We start from the raw sequence: 22,353 nt of genomic DNA on the forward strand, positions 1-22,353 counted from the left end.
CTCAAGTTCATTTTCTGCTTTCCTGGACTCTGCCATTGTCTGCCTCCAGGCATGCTGCTGAGCTCTTTCAGTGCGGGAGGACTGCCTGAGCTCAGAGAACATTTCATCGCGAGTGCATTTTTTTTGCCTTCTTATCTGCGCTAGCCTCTGGGATGGAGATGATAGGGGGAGCATTGAAACATATTGCAGCTGCAGGAGGAAAAAAGGGAGAGTAGTATTTAAAAGACATTTTAGAGAACAATGGGTAGACTCTTTCACGCTGAATGGTTTCAAACAGCAGCGCCCTCCATTCTCATACCAAGCACCCCTTGGATTCGCCACTTAAAAGGAGGGGTTTGCGGTTTTCGGGTTAATGTTCTGCACAACCCAACAAACTCCCCTCATCCAATTCTCTGGGATGATCGCTTCACCCATCTTCCCACCGTGTGACTAGTATCAGGAAAGATCTCTGCCAGCCAAATGCGAACAGCTCAGCGTGAATGGGCCCCGCCCACCGCGTGGCTAAAAGCGGGGATGATTTCTTTTCAGCCACAGGCAAACAGCCCAGCAGGAACGGCCACCTCTGAATGTCCCCTGAATAAAATTCCCCTATTTCAACCAGGTGACCATGAATGATATCACTCTCCTGAGGATAACAGAGAGAGATAAAGATGGATGTTGCTTGAAAGCCAGCAAACACCGGGACCATATGCTGCCATGGTTTGTTACGCAATGAATCCAGACTACGTGCTACTGGCCTGGCGTGGTAAAGTGTCCTATCATGGAGGACGGAATAAGCTGCCCTCCCCAGAAAACTTTTGCAAAGGCTTTGGGAGTACATCCAGGAAAGCTTCATTGAGATGTCCCTGGAGGATTTCCTGCTCCATCCCCAGACACGTTAACAGACTTTTCCAGGAGCTGTACTGGCCGCAAATGCATCCCAAATCTTCAGGGAAAATTAATCATTAAACACGCTTGCTTTTAAACCATTTATTATATTTACAAAGATACACTCACCAGAGGTGCCTTCTCTGCCTTCAAGGTCCGGGAGCCCACTTGGGAGGGTATTGGATCCAGGGTGATAAACAGTTCCTGGCTGTCAGGGAGAAAGATTCATCCTCTGCCTCATCATCATCATCTTCCTTGTCCCCAAAATCCTCATCCCTGTTGCATGAGACTCTCCCCTTGCAGGAGTCCACATACAGGGGTGGGGTAGTGGTAGGGCACCACTTAGAACTGCATGTAGCTCATCATAGAAGCGGCATGTCTGGGGTTCTGACCCAGAGCAGCCGTTTGCCTCTTTGGTACACTTGCCTGAGCTCCTTAAGTTTCACGCAGCACTGCTGCAGGTCCCTGTTATAGCCTCTGTCCTTCAAGCCCTTCAAGATTTTTTCAAATATTTTGGCATTTCGTCTTTTCGAATGGAGTTCTGATAGCTCGGATTCGTCTCCCCATACAGTGATCAGATCCAGTACCTCCGGTTCGATCCAAGCTGGAGCTCTTTTGCGATTCTGGGACTTCATGGTCACCTCTGTTGATGAGCTCTGCATGGTCACACCATGATACGCCGGCCAAACAGGAATGAAATTCAAAAGTTCCCGGTACTTTTCCTGTGTACCTGGCTAGTGCATCTGAGTTGAAAGAGCTGTCCAGAGTGGTCACAATGGAGCACTCCTGGGATAGCTCCCAGAGGCCAATACTGTCCAATTGCATCCACACTACCCCAATTCGACCCAGCAATGTTGATTTCAGTGCTAATGCCCTTGTCGGGGAGGAGTACAGAAAACAATTTTAAGAGCCCTTTAAGTTGACAAAAATTGCTTTGTTGTGTGGACGTTGTGCAGGGTTAAATCGATCTAACGCTGCTAAATTAGACCTAAACTCGTAGTGTAGACTAGGGCTTAGAGGTGTAAACAGTGCCCACTTGTGCCTGGATAATGGCACTGCTACAGGAGGGAGGAGTGCAGCAAGGACTCAGGAATGGTGGCCAGGGTCGCTGTGCATAGAGATGGGGAGGTTATATGGGGAGGGGGGCAACGAGTGGGAGAGGAGTTCAAGAGTTAAAATAATAATATTTGGGGGGGAAATGTAAAAAGAAGTGAAACCAACAGAAATAAAACGAGCGAAGGCTCTAAAGCAACAAGACTTGGGTAGGGATTTGGGGTTAAAAGTCTGGGATCCCCACAGCTCTAGATCCCAAAACATCTCCTCCTCCTCACTGACCCATGCAGCCCACTTCCTGGGTGCCCTTCCTCCACGCTCCCCTCCCTCTTCTTCCCATTACTCTCAGCCATCACCACCTCCCGGCACCTTGGAAGCTTCTTGTGTTCCTCCTTGTCTCTCACTACTCCTCCCTCCCTGCTGCTTCTTAGCTGTAACCCTGCACACACCCTCGCCATTTCCTGGAACCCCAGAATTATCTACTCCCCCACTTCTCCTCCCCTCGCATGGCTCTGTTCTCCCTTCACCTGTGGGGTCCTGAATGGCAACATTATGCGCTCTCCTATCAAAAGAGGAGCTCATCCGACGGTCACACAAGCCATGCATCAGTCATCGACCTATTTACTCAATTTAGAATTCTACAGGTGACATATTTTCCTCTTAAAATGAGGAAAAGGCACGAAAGCTGTAGCTATGAATGTATCAAATAAGGATACATTAAATGCAATTTTAAAATAACTGATGGCACCAAAAAGGCACGTGTCCAAAAATTATTCTAGTGGGTGAGAGATAAAGCAAAAAAGGGGGGCAAGGAAACTTGTATGACAAATGAAGGTATAAAGTTATTACTACTCAGGTTCTTTAGAGACCCCACAGCTTCTAAGAACTGAGGGAACAGGACTCCTTACCCAGAAAGACCACCGCCTCATAGTTCTCTTGCATGACGTCTCTGTAGAGGGCTCTCTGAGTGGGGTTGAGCAGAGCCTCCTCTTCCCTGGTGAAATACACAGCCACCTCCTCGAAAGTCACTGGCCCCTGAGAGAGCAAGAGTCCAACGCTCAGTATCTGCTGCCCCAGTCACAACCCCATTATTCATGGAACAGCAGCACCAGGTAAATGGAAGCTCCACAAGGCACAGAGTTCCACCCCACCTTGCTTAGAGCAGCCAGGAGGCATCAGAGGGTAGAAAGAGAGAAACTTTGTGTCTCCCAGCTGACAGACAGAGGCAGGGTCTTCACATTTATCACATACCTACTAGCCAGAGCTTGATATAGGAGATGGGGCTGTCTCTGGACCCTGCTGGTGGGAATCCTAACACACTCCAAATAAAATATATGGAAGAAAGGGGAAGTCAATAGTAAAGAATATAAGTGAGAAGGTCAGAATTGTAGAAAATTGGTAAGGGAAGCTATCAGAAATCAATAACCAATTAATGAAAATAAGAAGGAAGTTTTTAAAAGTATACTAAGTACAAAATTAATCCTAACAATGGTAGTGATAAATTACTAGGTGGAAATGGCAGAATTATCAAAAATAATACAGAAGAGGTAAAAGTGTTCAATAAATATTTCCCTCCTAGATTTGGAGAAAAACAGATGATCTACTCATATCATAAGATGTTGATGATAATGACACTCTTTCCATTCCAACAAGAACTCACAAGGATGTGAAACAGCAGCTATTAAAGCTAGAATTGTTTAAATCAGCATGTCCACATAACTTGTATCCAAGAGTTTTAAAAGGCCTGGTGGACTGTTAATGTTGATTTTAATTAGAACTTGGAACACTGGGGAAATTCCAGAAGACTGGAATAAAGCTAATGCTGTGCCAATATTTAAAAGGTGTAAAAGAGATGACCCAGCTAACTGCAGGAGTGTCAGTCTGACATCGATACTGGACAACATAATGGAGCAGCTGATACTGGATTTTATTAATAAAGAATTAAAGGAGAATAATATAATTAGTACCCATGAACAAAGGTTTGGAGAAAATAGATCCTATCAAACTAACTGGATATCCTTATTGGATGAGATCAAAAGTTTGGTTGCAATAAATAGTATTGATGTAATATACCTAGAATTCTGTAAGGCATATGACCTGGTTCAGCACAATATTTTGACTAGAAAACTAGAATGATACTAAATAAACATGGCACACGTTAAATAGATTAAAAATTGTGATTGTAAATGGGGAACCATGGTCGAGTGGATTTATTTCTAGCGGGTTCCCACAAGGATTGGATCTTGGCCTTGTGCTATTTAATATTCTTTTCAATGACCTAGAAGAGAATATAAAATCATCACTGATAAAGTTTGCAGTTGCCACAAAGATTGGGGGTGGTGGTGTCTAATGAAATGTCAGTAGATTCAGGCTCCAGCACTGGCAGTCTGGGAAGTTTTCCCAGCCCTGGCTGGAGGTTATTTCCTGTTCCACAAAGAGGGGAAGTTCCATTCGCAACTCCTGTGCCTTGAAATTAGGCCCTATCGGACACTACACCCCATATTCTGCATAGTGATATGATTATAAATGATTGGGACATAATTATGATGCAAGTTGTGCAAGATGCATCACGTGCTGTGTCACTGGAAAAGTTATGATTTGCTGAATATGATTATCCTATTTTTTTGCATAGATCTTGTTTGTACTGAAGTTATGGATATTGACTATGTAGCTGCATTTCAAATGTGCTTACTCTGGGTAACACCCACAACTAGCCTTTCAGGTACAACAGTGAAGAAGCCAGACAGTGCTGATGGCTCATCAACAAAGACAATGGACCGTGGAAGAGCTTAGCACTCAGCATGGCATGCTAGGGCATGTGACCAGACCACATGACACTGAACTCCATTTTGCTACCTGTATTTTTCCACAAATTGAACTGGGAACTGAGTTTCGAACAAAGAGTTCCCGCCATGTGGAAAAGCTACATGAGGTGGGGTGTGACATCATCTCTGGCCTCATTCCCACACAAGAGAACTCCTGGAAACACCTGAGGAACAAAGACTGAACTGGGGGAAGTGCTGGTGCCAGGGTAGAGGGATTTCTAGCTCGTGTACGGATACAAGCAGTCCAGCAAGTTTATCAGTCAGGGTGAGAAACTGCTAATTCAAATTCTATCCATCTAGCATGTAAGGCTTAGTCTGAGTTTTTGGTTATTTCCTAAGTAATCTGCTTTGATCTGCTTGCTATCACTTATAATTGTTGGGATATGTTAAGGGTTAAGTAAAAGAGCTAGGAAGCTGCTAACGTGCTGACATGGCATTAGGGGACAAAGGCATAAGCAAGCAGTAATTCTTTTCTTAAATAAATAAGTAAGTAATAAATAAATAAATAAGTTGCCATAATTTTCCTTTCCCTGTTGCTTGTAAGAATTGATAAGGATGCAGCTGCATGAGAAATGAAGTTGTCGGAATGAATGTCCTCTGTGTGAAAAAGGTAAAAGAAACGTTATTTCCCCCTCCCTTCCTTTCCCAGATACATAAACAAGCCCTGACTTATGGCCCCTTCCTCCCTCCCCTGAGAACTGCTTATTAGGGAAATTTGTAGCAACACATTATTGCAAAGAACTGTATTTTCAAGGTAAAAATGCTTCTATGACATGCCTAATGCTGTGAATAATAGCAATAGGGATGGATATACTAACAGTATGGGTGTTTCTATTACTTAATAAAGGGTTTTGGGGTGTTGTAATGGATGTAGGTGTGTACATACTAACTTAGATAAAAGGAGTGTGATGTAACTAATGCAGTGCTTACTCGACAATTGGGTCGAGGGGAACAAGTATCGCAATAAAGAAGCCTGTACTCATATCCGCCTCTGGGTCAACCTGCTCCTTTTTTCTTCTAGCAATAATCACTTAAAATCTATCTTTCTGCAGTTAATAAACTTGTTTAATGCTTTATCTTAACCAGTGTTAAATATTTTGAGTGAATTGTCTGGGGAAAATCTCAGCTTGGTTAGCACAAGCTTGTTGTGCATATCTTTCCATATCTAGGGGAAGGCAAACTATATTAATGAGCTTACATTATAGAGATCCCTGTGCACTATACGATGGTATAATTCTGGATTTATACTACAGCAAGTGTGAAAGGTTGAGGAGCTGGAAAATTGGCTGTTGTCTTCTATCTGTCCTGAGTGGTTTAGGTAAAGCACTCAGGTAGCTTAGTTGGGTATGGTGCACCTGCTGTAGTTTTTTGTGTTAACAGGGCCTGGAGAGGCTGGCTGAATCTCCAGCAAAGCAGTGTGAGAAGGACCAGCCCAGCTTGAAGGTTAGAGGGCATAGCGGTTCCCAGAAGTCCCCCAGACTGCACCCCGGGGGTGACAACCCATCACACCCTAGATTACACAAGCCTCAGCAGGTTTGTCACATCCTATCCCTCCCTTTCTCCACCCTAGATATTTCCTGCCTCTCACCATCTCTAGCAGCTACCACCTTCCTATGCCTTTACTGCTCCTCTCCCTCCAAGCAGAACCCACCACCAGCAACCTGATAATCTCTTACCTGAGACAGCTCCATTGCAGCCATTTCCTTCCCTCTGGGAGAATGGGATGATCTGGAGCAAAACGTAGATGTTATTCTGTAGCCTGACAGGAAGAGAAGGACAATGTGAGAGAATTCAGATGGGGCTTTCGTCCATTACATGCTGACTCCCCCCAGGATTTTTCCCTGCTAATGGACATCCTAGGTTCTGCCAAACTGTGAAGCACAGAGTGACCTTATTCAATACAGGTCTAGCCCCCTCCTACCAGGGTGTAACCCTCTGAGACAGGGTGAAACCCTCCCTGTAACAGAGTCTCTCTGTTACACTTATCAAGTTTGCGGACAATACCAAGCTGGGAGGGGTTGCAAGTGCTTTGGAGGATAGGACTGAAATTCAAAATGATCTGGAAAAACTGGAGAAATGGTCTGAAGTAAAGAGGATGAAATTCAATAAGGACAAATGCAAGTACTCCACTTAGGAAGGAACAATCAGTTGCACATTCAAAATGGGAAATGACTGCCTAGGAAGGAGTACTGCAGAAGGGATCTGGAGGTCATAGTGGATCACAAGCTAAATATAAGTCAACAGTGTAACACTGTTGCAAAAAAAGGAAACATCATTCTGGGATGTATTAGCAGGAGTATTGTAAGCAAGACATGAGAAGTAATTCTTCTGCTCTTCTCCTCACTGCTAGGCCTCAACTGGAGTATTGTGTCCAGTTCTGGGTGCCACATTTCAGGAAAGATGTAGACAAATTGGAGAAAGTCCAGAGAAGAGCAATAAAAATGATTAAAGGTCTAAAAAACATGACCTATGAGGGAAGATTGAAAAAATTGCATTTGTTTAGTCTGGAGAAGAGAAGACAGAGGGGACATGATCACAGTTTTCAAGTACATAAAAGATTACAGGGGAGGGAGAAAAATTGTTCTTCTTAACCTCTGAGGATAGGACAAGAAGCAATGTGCTTAAATTGCAGCAAGGGCGGTTTAGTTGAACATTAGGAAAAACTTCCTCTCAGAATGTTTAAGGACTGGAATAAATTGCCTATGGAGGCTGTGGAATCTCCATCATTGGGGATTTTTAAGAGCAGGCTGGACAAACACCTGTCAGGGATGGTCTAGATAATACTTGCCTTGAGTGCAGGGGACTGGACTAGATGACCTCTGAAGGTCCCTTCCAGTTCCATCATTCTGTGAACTAAAGGCCAGAGAAGAACGGAATCCAAGGGGTCACTTTGTGGGATTCCCCTGTCATTTTCTCTAAGGCAGCTGTCTTAAGTTTACATAGTTGTTTGATGCTCCAGCATTTATACAGTCTCTTCTTGGAGTGCCCCCTTTCATGGGCTGGGCCTAGCTTTAGCTTTTGGCAAGAGTGAGCCGGGGGCTCTGAGACTGGGCCTTCTTGCCTCAGCACAACTTGTTTCCTTCTGTGGCTCCCCAGTGAGACCAAATGAGTAGATACTCCTGATAGAGACTGTGAACATAAGAACAGCCCACTGTGTCAGACCAATGGTCCATCTAGCGCAGTGGCCAATGCCAGGTGCTTCAGAGGGAATGAACGGAACAGGTCATCATCAAGTGATCCATCCCCTGTCACCCATTCCCAGCTTCTGGCAAACAGAGGCTAGAAACACCATCCCTGCCCGTGACACTGGCAGATGAGGTGTTAGCTCTTGCACAAAGCCCCCATATCTTAATTGAACATGGACAAACGCAGAGCTGGAATCAGACTGGCTCACTTGTGTTAGTATTGTTAAAACAGGTATGAGAATTATAAGAATGTGTTTAGTGTTTAGACGTTATTGAATGCTTGTGAGCCGCTGCCTGGGTTAATATCTGACTAGTTGCATTGCTTAGCCTAGGTTAGTCCTAAAGGATATGTAGAGCTTGCTTATTATAGAAGCTTCTATTACCTTTTGAAATTTAAACTGTAACTCTTCTAAATCTCTATGATGACCTGCTTTAACTTTGTAAACAACTCGTTTCCTTTTAAATAAATTTTAATACAGGTTATTACACGACTGGATACAAGTGTTGTCTTGGTTGTGATGTCTAAGATTCAACTGATATATAAGTGACTGATCCTTTGGGACTGGCAGTAACCTGAACATTGCTATGATTCGTGGTGTAAGGCAGTGGTTCTCAACCAGGAGTCTGGGGCCCCCTGGGAGGCCATGAGCAGGTTTCAGGGAGGCTGCCAAGCAAGGCCAGCATTAGACTTGCTGCAGTCGAGAGGAGAAAGTTGAAGTCCCAGTGCATGGGACTGAAGTCCATGGTCCTCAGCCCCACCACCGGGGCTGAAGCCAAAGTCTAAGCAATGTAGCTTTGGTGGCTCCTGTGGCATGGGGCCTCATACGGTTGCCCTGCTTGCTACCCCCTAACGCCAGCCCTAGCTTTTATATTGTAAACCAGTCATTGTGGCCCAGGTGGGCGGTGGAGTTTTTATAGCATGTTGGGGAGGACTCAGAAAGAAAAAGTTGAGAACTCCTGGTGTAAGGGACAATCTTTCACAAAGGTGAGCTCACCTGCATGGTGAGATCTATGGGATGACTCAAGGGGACTGTCTGTGATTCCATGTTAATGCTGTTACAGTGCCTGATGCGTTTACGCTGCATACTTGGTTGGTGAAATCTACATATCGACCTCAACCAATCTGGGGTTTGTGCCCTGCTTCTTACCAGTCTGCCTGAGGCTGGTGCTCATGCTCTCGGGTCACTGAAGACAGCGTTACAGAGACTTACAGGCGCAACGCCACCTGCAGCAATTGGCAGCCACGCAGAGCAGGCTTCACAGTGGCACCGTGTGGGCCAAATGGTCCATGGACTCAGTCAAGCCCCAGTTCTCCTCCAGTGCACATCAGCATCCCGGCAACCTTCAAGGAGCGTCAAGGCTGCCACTCCCTCAGTGATGATGGATGCATCACCCGCACCCCATGACCCGCCTTATCTCCTGAGACAGAGGTGAGTGACAGAGGGTGCACAATGGATCCTGGGGGGGTAGGGAAAGGGATAACAAAATACACCTTCTGGGGGTCACCCCTCAGGAGATGAAGGTGACAGGCATTGTGGTGGCAGTAAAGGGGGAGGGGAGGGAGTGGGAGCAGCACCCTCAAAGGCAATGCTGCTAGTGAGTCACCCCATCACATCAGGCATGGGGCTGATAGGGGGCCATTACCTAGGCCTGGGTGCCTGTGAAGGGCTATATAAACCCACACTGGCATAGAAGGGGTTAAACTGCTGCTTTAGGCTGGACTGGCCCAGCCCTCCAGGACTGGAGCAGGAGTTAACAGGAGAGACCTACTCGGAGGGGGACAACCCTGGGAAGGCAACAGTCTGTGGAGCATCTCCAGCCCCAAAGAAGGGCTGGCAGCATTCAGGGCTCTGGCCTTCACTGAGGGAGGGTGGGGATCTCTGGAGCTCAAAGGGGGAGCAGGCTGAAAATTGCCTGGAGACCCAGTAAACTCTGAAGGGGACTGAGATGCTCCCAGGGCCCCCAGAAGTAAGAGGGGCCCATATCCTGATGGGATCTGTCCACAGTTCCCCCCCCCCCCCCTTTCTTTACTTTCATTCCTTTATTTACTGACAGTCATCTCTTTTGCTGGTACCCAAGAGAGGAAGAAAATGCCCCGAGGTCTCATACAGAGTGTGGAGCCCTGACACACTACAAGGACATGCCCCTGTAGCACCCCGGGGCAGGGGTCAATTGGACTCGCAGAGGTGCACCCCAGAAGGCCTGAGGCCCAGCACTCTGGCACCAGTTTGATGGGCTGGATGGCCTCTCACTGCGGGCTGCAAGAAGTCTGGCACATGGAGTAGATACAGGGTGTCCTGGGGAGCAGGAAGCAGGGCAGCATCCCAGAGCACACCGAGAAGGGAAATGGAGAGGGGACAAGGGGCACTGCAGAAAACTCAGTCCCCGTCCTGAAGGCCACTGACAGAAAGTTGTCCTCTCCCTGGCCTACGGAGGTCAGACAGTGACACAGAGATCCCTTGGCAAAGGGTCACTTGGTCTTTGCCAGCAGCTCTCACTTGAGACCTGACAAAGCCATCACACCAAGCATCTCTTGGAGGTATTTATCCATAGGGGAGAGCATGCGAGGCTGTGATAAAGTGGGGATTTATTCATCTTGTTATGTTGCATGTGAGTGTTATTTTCTATACTAATCCTGTGTGTACCTTAGTTTCCCAGTGTACTGCACCAATACTTCTGTGGTGGGAACTGGATGTATGATTTTTGCTGAGGCCCTTGGGGCAGGTGAAGCTTCCCAGCTGCCTGCACTTTATATAACCGGAGACCCAGGAGAGGGGTGTGACCAGGTGACACCTTTTGCCCAGGAAGCAAGACAAAGAGCCGGAGGAGCAACAGGAGGGTGTCGGGGGTCAGGTTGCTGGAAGCAGGCCGTCTGCATGGGGGGGACTGGAAGAGGGGGAGTCCAGGGTCTGGCTGAGGACTCCCAAGATGGACTTGGCTGAAAGTCACTGATTTCTGTGACAAGTATCGGGGGTAGCCATGTTAGTCTGTAGCCACAAAAACAACAAGAAGTCCCGTGGCACTTTAAAGACTAATAGATTTATTTGAATAAATTTGTTAGTCTTTAAAGTGCCACTGGACTCCCTGTTGTTTTTACTGATTTCTGTGATAGCAAGCTCTGTTCCATGCTGTGTTCCTGTCACCGAATAAACCTTCTGTTTTACCGGCTGGCTGCGGAGTTGGGGTGTAGGGCTCTCTGGCTTCCCCAGGAGCCCCGTCCTGGTGGACTCACTGCGGGAAGCCCATGGTGTGGAAGGGGATGCTCAATGGTCCGAGGTCAGATTCAGGAAGGTCGAAGCTGTGTAAGCTCCTGCCCTGGAGACAGTCTGCTCAGAGAGAGGAGGCTCCCCCAGAGTCCTGACTGGCTTCATACAGAGTAGTTCCAGAGCACTGACCCGGTGACTCTGTGACAGAGGCATTTACAAAAAGCTCATTACTGATTAAGACTCATAATGACTGAGAGGTCAACATATGTGTCGTTTGTAAGGAACAAAGCATTTATATTGAAAATCTACTTTATGGACTTGGAATGGAAAAATCAATCACTGAGAGGTAATGGGACCCAGGACTGGCCCATCCACCCAAGAGGGAGTCGTCACCAATGTTCCCTCTAATTTTTTCCATCCATGTGCGGAATGAATTTTGTTATGTGCTCCACCAATATTGAGGTAATGTGTGGATGTGAGCCACCAGTACAAACAAAAACCCTAGATATGATATATATTTTTTAAACAGTTCATAGGTATGGAAGAAGAAGAAGAAAGAATATTAAAACAAGGGATAATTAATAAGGTCCTGCTTAAGATGTGTATTTAATATGAAATCAAATAAAAAGAAAATTGACACTGCCCTTGGAGTACATGTATTTTATTATCCTTTCTAACAACTCAAGCTAGTAAACACACCCAAATGTGGCCTACTGAAAACAACTATAGAAATAAAACACAGTCATGGGCATTAAGTAAAAGCATAAAAAACATGCACCAGAGGCCCAATTTAATAACCTCCTCCTACCATAGACCACTAAATCTTCAGGGAAAGCTGCTCTCAAAAAATGAAGCATCTGCCAAAACACTAGCATGCTACCGACTTTCGCAGTTCACAAAACTATCCCTCTTGCATGCATATTATCTGCGCACACAGCTCAGCTTTAAGATGCTACACAAATCTATGAGTCAACTAGAAATAGTCATGGTCTCATTGCAAATGTTAATACAATATTGTCTGATACTGGAAAGGAGAGTAGAAGATATTCACTCAGGCTTATACGATTTCTATGGGATGTCATTCTTAATTGGATGAATACTGCACGCACAGTAAAAATAAGTAATAAAGCACACAGACAGCAAACAAAACCCCAAACAAACAAACGACAACACTGAAAATATGAAGGGAAGTAAAACATCAACTGGCTGGTGATGGGTATTTTAAATGAGTGGTTAGGACCCACGCTGTGCAAGTGCAACAGAGCCCTGTAGAAACAGGCAAAGTTCTCCTGTTTTCACATTGTGTGTGTGTGACCAACTCAAAAACTTCAGAGTAGAAGCCCTGGAGCACATTAACACATGGCTTTGGAGTTTGCAGACAGATTCCTGCTTCAAGAGCTTGCAAATAAGGTCTTCATCCTACAAAACACCTAGCACCACACCTAGTGCTTTGCTACTCTGAGTCAATGGGAGTACTCGGAAGAGCCGGAACACCACCAGATAGCAAAGATCAGGCCTTAATGGTTTCCAATACCTCTCCCTAAACAAATTCTAAAACTTAATGGAAATCACTTGTCTGGAATCCAATTCTAATTGAAAGGCCAAACAAATAAAACTGGAAGAACTTTACCATGGATGCTGCTTAATTATCTACCATGTATTAATTAGTAACAGGATATTTTTAAAAAAATCATGAAGGTCACAGTTTTCAGATACCTACAACACGCCAAAAGAATTATGTTGTTAAAAGAATCCTTAAAGAAAAGGAGACTTGTGGCACCTTAGAGACTAACCAATTTATTTGAGCATAATATGCATCCGATGAAGTGAAGCTGTAGCTCACGAAAGCTTATGCTCAAATAAATTGGTTAGTCTCTAAGGTGCCACAAGTCTCCTTTTCTTTTTGCGAATACGACTAACACGGCTGTTACTCTGAAAAGAATCCTTGTCTCTCTTACCTTAAGCCATCTATAAGGTGCCACAGGACTCTCTGTGCTTTTACAGATCCAGACTAACATGGCTACCCCTCTGATACTTGACACCATGCAAGGCACTGCATTTAGCCGTAAGAAGTGGAAATCCATCAACCTCATGAAGAAACTTGCACAAGTACAGACAGATATCATCTTTCTTTCCAAATGCAAACGGATGGACATCATACCAAATCTATATATTACACAGACCACAGTGAGAGATTATGCCATACTCTATCAAAGAAACTGAGGAACCACCTGATCAGCATCCTATACAGCAAACAGGAAAACATCAAAAAAGACCTCTCCAACCTGGAGACTCTCATAAATAACCAACCTTCCATACAAACAGACTTTATTAAAATAAGACAGGAGATCAGGAGATCTACATTACACACGTCAACTCTCTACAAAGGAAAAAGGACTGTAAGCTGTCTAAAATCCTACCCGCTACATGGGGCCACAACAGTGGTACCCCTAACTCACCCAGCAATATTGTCAATCTATCCAGCTACACACTCAGCCAGCAGAAGAGTCTGTCCTATCTCAGGGACTCTCTTTCTGCCCTGCCACCCCCACAAACATGATACAGTTCTGCGGTGATCTGAAAGCCTACTTTCGCCGTCTCCAACTCAAAGAATACTTTCAAGATAACACTGAACAGCGCACTGATACACAGATACCCTCCACCAACAGCACAAGAAGAACTCCACACGGACTCCTCCTGAGGGTCGAAATGATAGTCTGGACCTCTACACAGAATGCTTCCCGATGTGCACAGGCAGAAATTGTGGAAAAACAACACCGCTGCCTCATAATCTAAGTCGTGCAAAGCAAGGCCATCCACAGCCTTAGAAACAACCCTGACATTATAATCAAAGAGGCTGATAAAGGAGGTGCTGTTGTCACATGAACAGGTCTGACTACCAAAAGGAGGCTGCTAGACAACTCTCCAATACCAAATTCTACAGGCCACTTTCCTCAGATCCCACTGAGGAATACACTAAGAAACTGCACCATCTACTCAGACACTCCCTACACTAACACAGGAACAAATCAACATACCCTTAGAGCCCCAACCAGGGTTATGCTATCTACTACCCAAGACCTCAAACCCGGAAACCCTGGATGCCCCATCATCTCGGGCATTGGCACTCTCACTGAAGGACTGTCCGGATATGTGGACTCTACTCAGACCCTATGCCACCAGCACTCCCATCTATCTCAGTGACACCACTGATTTCCTGAGAAAACTTACAATGCACTGGTGATCTTCTAAAAAACACCATCCTAGCCACCATGGACGTAGAGGCTCCCTACACAAACATCCCACACAGATGGAATACAAGCTGTCAGGAACAGTATCCCTGATGATGCCACAGCACAACTGGTTGCTGAGCCTGTAACTTTATCCTCACGCACAATTATTTCAAATTTGGTACAATATATTCCTCCAGACCAGTGGCTCCGCTATGGGCACCCGCATGGCCCCACAATATGCCAACATTTTTATGGCTGACCTGGAACAACGCTTCCTCAGCTCTCATCCCTCACGCCCCTTCTCTACCTACGTTACATTGATGACATCTTCATCATCTGGACCCATGAGAAGGAAACCCTGGAAGAATTCCACCATGATTTCAACAGCTTCCACCCCACCATCAGCCTCAGCCTGGACCAATCTACAAGGGAGGTCCACTTCCTAGACACCACGGTGCAAATAAGTGACTGTCACGTTAACACCACCCTATACCAAAAACCCACTGACTGCTATGCCTACCTTCATGCCTCCAGCTTCCACCCCGGACACACCACACGATCCACTGTCTACAGCCAAGCGCTGAGGTACAACCGCATTTGCTCCAACCCCTCAGACAGAGACCAACACCTACAAGATCTTCACCAAGCATTCTCAAAACTACTATACCCACATGAGGAAATAAGGAAACAAATCAACAGAGCCAGACGTGTACCCAGAAGCCTCCTGCTGCGAGACAAACCCAAGAAAGAAACCAACAGAACTCCACTGGCCATCACATACAGTCCTCAGCTAAAACCTCTCCAACACATCATCAGTGATCTACAACCCATCCTAGAAAACAATCCCTCACTTTCACAGGCTTGGGAGGCAGGCCAGTCCTCGCCCACAGACAACCCGCCAGCCTGAAGCATATTCTCACCAGCAACGACACACCGCACCATAGTAACTCTAACTCAGGAACCAATCCATGCAACAAACCTCGATGCCAACCCTGCCCACATATCTACACCAGCAACACCATCACAGGATCTAACCAGATCCGCCACACCATCACCGGCTCATTCACCTGCACGTCCACCAATTATATACGCCATCATGTACCAGCAATGCCCCTCTGCTATGTACATCAGCCAAACTGGACAGTCTCTACGTAAAAGGATAAATGGACACAAATCAGCTATTAGGAATGGCAATATATGAAAGCGTGTAGGAGAACACTTCAACCTCCCTGGACACTCAATAGCAGATTTAAAGGTAGCCATCCTGCAGCAAAAAAACTTCAGGACCAGACTTCAAAGAGAAACTGCTGAGCTTCAGTTCATTTGCAAATTTGACACCATCAGCTCAGGATTAAACAAAGACTGTGAATGGCTACTCAATGACAAAACCAGTTTCTCCCTCTTGGTGTTCACACCTCAACTGCTAGAAGAGGGCCTCATCCTCCCTGATGAGCTAACCTCATTATCCCTAGCCTGATTCTTGCTTGCATATTTATGCCTGCCACCCACAAAAGCTCATGGAATTGGAAAAGGTTCAGAAAAGGGCAACAAAAATGATTAGGGGTATGGAACAGTTATGCCAGACCTAACCCCCAGTTTTACTTGAGCGAACAGGAGATATTTGACTCTGCGATACTGTTCCTGTGCTCTGTTCCCAAAGTGTTCTGCAGCAGGGGGGGTCTCTGGTCGTGTCTCTCTCATTGGCATATTGGGGTGATGCTGAAACAGGACAGAGTAGAGATGGCATTGTAGGGGTGGCGTGAACCTCATCTCTTCAGTTCCCCTTCCAAGAACAAAGGGGACAGGAATCCTTACCCAGTGAGGTCACATTCTTATAGTTCTCCTGCATGACGTCCTGTAGAGGGCTCTCTGAGTGGGTCCAGCAGAGCCCACTCTTCCCTGGTGAAATACACAGCCACCTCCTCGAAGGTCACCGGCCCCTGAAAGAGCAAGAGTCCAACACTCTGTACCTGTTTCCCCACTCACAGCCCCACTATTTGTGGGGAGAGGAGCCAATCAAATGGAGCTCTGGGTGCATTGCAGTCAACAGAGTCCCACCCCCACCCTGCTCAGAGCATCCAGGAAACACCAGGGTGAGGGACAAAGAGAGAGCCCCTCCTCTCCCCAGCAGATCCATCACACACCTACTAGCCACAGACTGATACAGGAGATGGAGCCCTTAGCAGGGTCCAGGGAGAGCTCCCTGGTCGAAGCCCAACACCCTCCTCATTGTGAGGAGCTGGATATGAAGGGAGGGGAATCTCCAAACCTGACGGTGGGTGCCCCCTTCATCTCACAGCACCGCTGGTTAGTCGGGTCAGGCTCTAGCACTATGAGTCTGGTGAGTTTTCCCAGCTCCATATAGGTGGTTATTTTCTGTTTCACAAATCAGGGCATTTCCACCTCTGAACCTCATGGGTCTGTTCCTAGAATCTAGGCCACTTATTAAACAACTCCCAGCAGCTTTGCCACCCTCTGTCCTCCTCCCTTTCTCCACCCTGGCATTTCCTGCTCCGCTCCAACCTCCAAACCAGACGTACAAACCTTCCCATCTCCGGCGTATTTGCTGCCCTCTTACTCCTGCAGGAGCCCACCAGCAACCCCCCGATAATCCCTACCTGAACTGGCTCCTCTGCAGCCATTTCTCTTCCCTGTTCCATGGGAGGATGGGATGAGCTGGAGGAAACATGGACGTCATTCTGCAGCCTGGGAGGGTGAGAAGGGCAGTTGTGGGGGTTTCAGAACAGGCTTCCGTTAATTTCACATCAGAATTCCCCCAGGCCCTTTCCCTGCAGACAGACATCCTAGATTCTGCCATGTTGGAAAAATGCTTGATCTCTTTATTACAGCGCAGACCTGGTCCCTCCTGCCAGGCTAAGCCCACAGACAGATTTTTAACCTCCTTCTCCCTCGTCCCCACTCTGTGCACTGGGCATGACAGTGATCCCAGGAGTCTGCAGGGGAAGCCCAGACAGAGCCCCTGGCACAGCACCAGGCACCCTCTAACCCCCTGCCCAGCTTCCCCAAGAGACCCCCACCCCGCTCTTCTGCAGCCAACAGGCCCCCAGCGATACCCACCTCCAGGACCCATAGCTCAGGGCTGGGCACATCAGAACCACCCCCTGAAACCCCAAACCTCCAGAACCCACCAACCTGACTAGGGTAACCCCTGCCCAGTCACCCAGAGGCCTCCCCCTTCAGCTCCAGCTGCAATCCCCCCCCCCCCCCCGAAACAGTGTTACCTCACAGTGTTTGATAAGTGGATAGAAAGTTATCACCGCCCCCTGCTGGCCATTCAGACAGGCAGAGGGAGCCCTGGGGGATGCTTCTTTAACAGGAGAACGGAAGGCCTGGACGGCCAAAACAGGTAAGAAATTTCCATGCCCTGTCACCAGCAAATAATGGCCACCATGGATCCACCCCAGAGGTGGCTACATCTTAACACATTGGGAAGCAACCCCTCATATTAAATTAGAAATAGACAACTAGAGAGAAGTGGGGCAAATGTTTAGGGTATTTGATATCAATCTTTGAGATTTGCAGAGAAAACGTGTCACAAACTACGTATTTGATAACATGAGAGAAAAACACCAAGATCTGAGGGGATTTTATATTGCTATTAAATAACTAAAGGGAAAAGGGGGACTGTTTGACTGGATTTTATATGACAGTCCAATACATAAACAAAAAGTGATGGTTCCTCCCACTGCTACCATTCACATGGGCAGAAGGGATCCCTTTCAGGAGCTGCTTTAAGAGGGCAAGGGAGAGGGAGCTGGAGCTGGAAGGCTCCCTGGACAAAGGAAGGGGGTTGCAGCAGGGGATGGACAGGTGACTGGCAACTGAGGGCTCGGGGCAACTGTGTTGGGAGTTTGGGGGCACCAGGTGGGATTTGGAAACGGGGTCCGGGCAGTCTCCATGGGGGACACGTGCAACTCCCTTCCCCGCCCTTGCAGAGAACAGGCATCTCATCCCATCCCCACTCCATGGGCAGCCAGGTTTTGGGGAATGACTCCAGGCAACAATTTCCCACCTACACAAGGACAAATCGCTGCAGATAAAATGGGTGGGAAAACCTGCCACATCAGAGAGATTTTAAATTGACATTTGAGAATTATGGAGCGAACAGGACAAAATGGGGGGAGATTAGAGAGCTGATCATTTGGGGGCAAATCTTCCTGGATTTTATAGCCACAGGTGATAATGAGAGAGAAAAGGGGAAAAACTTGAGAGAGAATGTGTATGTGGGAGGAAGTGGCACAAACAGGGAAAGGATCCAATTAACTCACCTCCCCCCTTCCCCGGCCCACCACTTCTCCCCGGGGAATTTCCAAGCTGCACAGACATAGTTCAACCCCACTCCTCCCGCCCAATGACTTTCCCCTCCCTGCAACTCCTGCTTCTCCCCTTCCCTCCCTTCCATTCTTGACACCTTCCCCCACACCAAAGGGGACACCCTCTGCCAGTGCCTCACCAGGAGCTTAACTCCCACTCCTCCCCCCAGCCCTGATTTTACCCCTCAGCCCCTCTCCTAATCCTGCCTCCAGCTGCTTGACCCCCTTGACCAGTCAATTTCCGCCCCCTGATCAGACCCTGACCACCCCCCTCCTGTACAACTCAGGCCACAGAATCTCACCCACCCATTCCTGTAACAACCCCCTAACTTATGTCTGAGCTATTGAAGTCCTCAAATCATGGTTTAAAGACTTCAAGGTGCAGAGAATCCTCCAGCAAGTGACCTGTGCCCCACGCTGCAGAAGAAGGCGAAAAAGCCCCAGGGCCTCTGCCAATCTGCCCTGGAGGAAAATTCCTTCCTGACCCCAAATATGGCGATCAGCTGAACCCTGAGCATGTGGGCAAGACTCACCAGCCAGATACCCAGGAAAGAATTCTCTGTAGTAACTCAGATCCCACCCCATCTAACATCCCATCACAGGCCATTGGGCATATCTACCACTAATAGTCGAAGATTAATTGCCAAAATTAGGCTATCCCATCATATCATCTCCTCCATAAATTTATCATGCTTAGTCTTGAAGCCAGATATGTCTTTTGCCCCCCCTGCTTCCCTTGGAAGGCTGTTCCAGAACTTCACTCCTCTGATGGTTAGAAACCTTTCCTAATTTCAAGTCTAAACTTCCTGATGGCCAGTTTATATCCATTTGTTCTTGTGTCCACATTGGTTCTGAGCTTAAATAATTCCTCTCCCTCTCTGGTATTTATCCCTCTGATATATTTATAGAGAGCAATCATATCTCCCCTCAACCTTCTTTTAGTTAGGCTAAACAAGCCAAGTTCCTTGAGCCTCCTTTCATAAGGCAGATTTTTCATTCCTCGGATCATCCTAGGAGCCCTTCTCTGTATCTGTTCCAGTTTGAATTTATCCTTCTTAACCATGGGAGACCAGAACGGCACACAGTATTCCAGATGAGGTCTCACCAGTGCCTTGTATAACGGTACTAACACCTCCTTATCTCTACTGGAAACACCTCGCCTCATGCATCCCAAGACCGCATTAGCTTTTTTCACGGCCATATCACATTGACAGCTCATAGTCATCCTGGGGTCAACCAATACTCCAAGGTCCTTCTCCTCCTCCGTTACTTCTAATTGATGCTTCCCCAGCTTATAACTAAAATTCTTGTTATTAATCCCTAAACGCATAACCTTACACGTCTCACTATTAAATTTCATCCTATTATTATTACTCCAGTTTACAAGGTCATCCAGATCCTCCTGTATGATATCCTGGTCCTTCTCTAAATTGGCAATACCTCCCAGCTTTGTATCATCCGCATACTTTATTAGCACACTCCCACTTTTTGTGCTGAGGTCAGTGATAAAAAGATTAAATAAGACTGGTACCAAAACTGATCCTTGAGGAACTCCACTGGTAACCTCCCTCCAGCCTGACAGTTCACCTTTCAGTAGGACCTGCTGTAGTCTCCCCTTTAACCAATTCCTTATGCATCCACCTTTCAATTTTCATATTGATCCCCATCTTTTCCAATTTAACTAATAATTCCCCATGTGGCACCATATCAAACGCCTTACTGAAATTTAGGGAAATTAGATCCACTGCGTTTCCTTTGTCTAAAAAATCTGTTACTTTCTCAAAGAAGGAGATCAGGTTGGTCTGACATGATCTACCTTTTGTAAAACCATGTTGTATTTTGTCCCATTTACCATTGACCTCAATGTCCTTAACTACTTTCTCCTTCAAAATTTTTTCCAAGACCTCGCATACTACAGATGTCAAACTAACAGGCCTATAGTTACCCGGATCACTTTTTTTACCTTTCTGAAAAATAGGAACTATGTTAGCAATTCTCTAGTCATACGGTACAACCCCTGAGTTTACAGATTCATTCATTAAAAATTCTTGCTAATGGGCTTGCAATTTCATGTGCCAATTCCTTTAATATTCTTGGATGAAGATTATCTGGGCCACCCGATTTAGTCCCATTCAGCTATTTGAGTTTCGCTTCTACCTCAGATATGGTAATATCTACCTCCATATCCTCATTCCCTTTATCATCCTACCATTATCCCTAAGCTCCTCATTAGCCTCATTAAAGACTGAGGCAAAGTATTTGTTTAGATACTGGGCCATGCCTAGATTATCCTTAACTCCACTCCATCCTCAGTGTTTAGCGGTCCCACTCTTCTTTCTTTGGTTTCTTCTTATTTATATGGCTATAGAATCTTTTACTATTGGTTTTAATTCCCTTTGCAAGGTCCAATTCTACTTGACTTTCAGCCTCTCTCACTTTATCCCTACATGTTCTGACCTCAATAAGGTAGCTTTCCTTGTTGATCCTTCCCATCTTCCACTCCCTATAGGCTTTCTGCTTTTTCTTAATCACCTCTGAGATGCTTGCTCATCCAGCTTGGTCTACAACTCCTGCCTATGAATTTTTTCCCCTTTCTTGGGATGCAGGCTTCCAATAGCTTCTGCAGCTTTGACTTGAAGCAATCCCAGGCCTCCTCTGCCTTTAGATCCATAAATTCTTCAGTCCAATCCACTTCCCTAACGAATTTCCTTAATTTTTGAAAGTCAGCCCTTTTGAAATCAAAAACCCGAGTCGCAGATTTGTTTTGTTTATCCTTCTGTTCAGTTTGAACTGAATTAGCTCATGATCACTTGAACAAAGATTGTCCCCTACACCAACCATTTCTTCTATGAGGTCCTCACTACTCACCAAAACCAAATCTAAAATGGCATCCCCTCTACCCAGTTTAGCAACTACTTGATGAAGGAATCCATCAGCTATCGCATCTAGGAAAATCTGAGCCCTATTATTATTATTACTAGCACTTGTCCTCCAGTCTACATCTGGGAAGTTAAAGTCTCCTATGATCACGCAGTTTCCATTAGTATTTACTTCATTAAAAACATTAAAGAGGACTCTATCCATATCCAGATTAGATCCAAGAGGTATATAGCACACCCCAAGCACTATCCCAGGGGAGGCTCTAATAGTTTTCTTCCCCGATGTAATTTTTGCCCAGACGGACTCTGTCTTATGCATTCCATCGCTTCTTATTTCTTTACAGTTTACCTCATCCTTGATATACAATGCCACTCCACCACCTTTACCTTTATTTCGGTCTTTCCTTCAATACCTGTAGTCCAGTCATGACTACTATTCCACCATGTTTCTGTTATCCCTAGAATATCTGGTTTCAGTTCCTGCACCAGTAGCTCTAGTTCCTCTATTTTGTTACCTAGGCTCCGTGCATTGGTGTACAAACATCTTAATTTTTGTAGTTTGGCCTCGCTCACATTCTTTACCCGATTAGGCACAGACATTCTACCAGGTTTCAGAGTAACAGCCGTGTTAGTCTGTATTCGCAAAAGGAAAAGGAGTACTTGTGGCACCTTAGAGACTAACCAATTTATTTGAGCATTCTACCGCCACTATGACCTATTAGACTGGCCTCCACACTGCCCTTCCTCCTTATGTCCATTCTCCTACCCATG

General features: G+C 46.2%; 3 protein-coding genes across 29 annotated transcripts in view; 1 reads left to right on the forward strand and 2 right to left on the reverse strand.

Moving 5' to 3' along the window:
* Nucleotides 1-22,353, forward strand: part of LOC102943236 (zinc finger protein 883) — a 2,438,435-nt gene that overhangs the window by 1,724,844 nt on the left and 691,238 nt on the right. The gene's annotated exons all lie outside the window — the stretch shown is intronic.
* LOC114020163 (zinc finger protein 501) overlaps nucleotides 1-22,353 on the reverse strand; it is a 1,907,800-nt gene that overhangs the window by 1,690,845 nt on the left and 194,602 nt on the right. The gene's annotated exons all lie outside the window — the stretch shown is intronic.
* The window catches only part of LOC119564595 (zinc finger protein 883), a 1,467,279-nt gene that overhangs the window by 842,644 nt on the left and 602,282 nt on the right, over nucleotides 1-22,353 (reverse strand). For 4 of the 18 annotated variants that reach the window (XM_043537432.1, XM_043537440.1, XM_043537458.1 and 1 more), the window contains 2 exons: nucleotides 6,422-6,504; nucleotides 2,829-2,955 (listed from right to left, as the gene is read on the reverse strand). The exons of 2 other annotated variants lie outside the window; for them this stretch is intronic. In XM_043537432.1, coding sequence (XP_043393367.1) covers nucleotides 2,829-2,955; nucleotides 6,422-6,504 — 210 coding nt within the window. Of the gene's footprint in view, nucleotides 1-2,828; nucleotides 5,343-6,421; nucleotides 6,505-15,971; nucleotides 16,089-16,184; nucleotides 16,310-16,987; nucleotides 17,076-22,353 lie in introns of those variants that run through there. 12 more of the 18 variants (XM_043537424.1, XM_037887444.2, XM_043537425.1 and 9 more) reach the window with 7 other exon arrangements.

The sequence above is a fragment of the Chelonia mydas genome, chromosome 28, assembly GCF_015237465.2.
Source record: "Chelonia mydas isolate rCheMyd1 chromosome 28, rCheMyd1.pri.v2, whole genome shotgun sequence".
Lineage (NCBI taxonomy): Eukaryota > Metazoa > Chordata > Testudines > Cheloniidae > Chelonia > Chelonia mydas.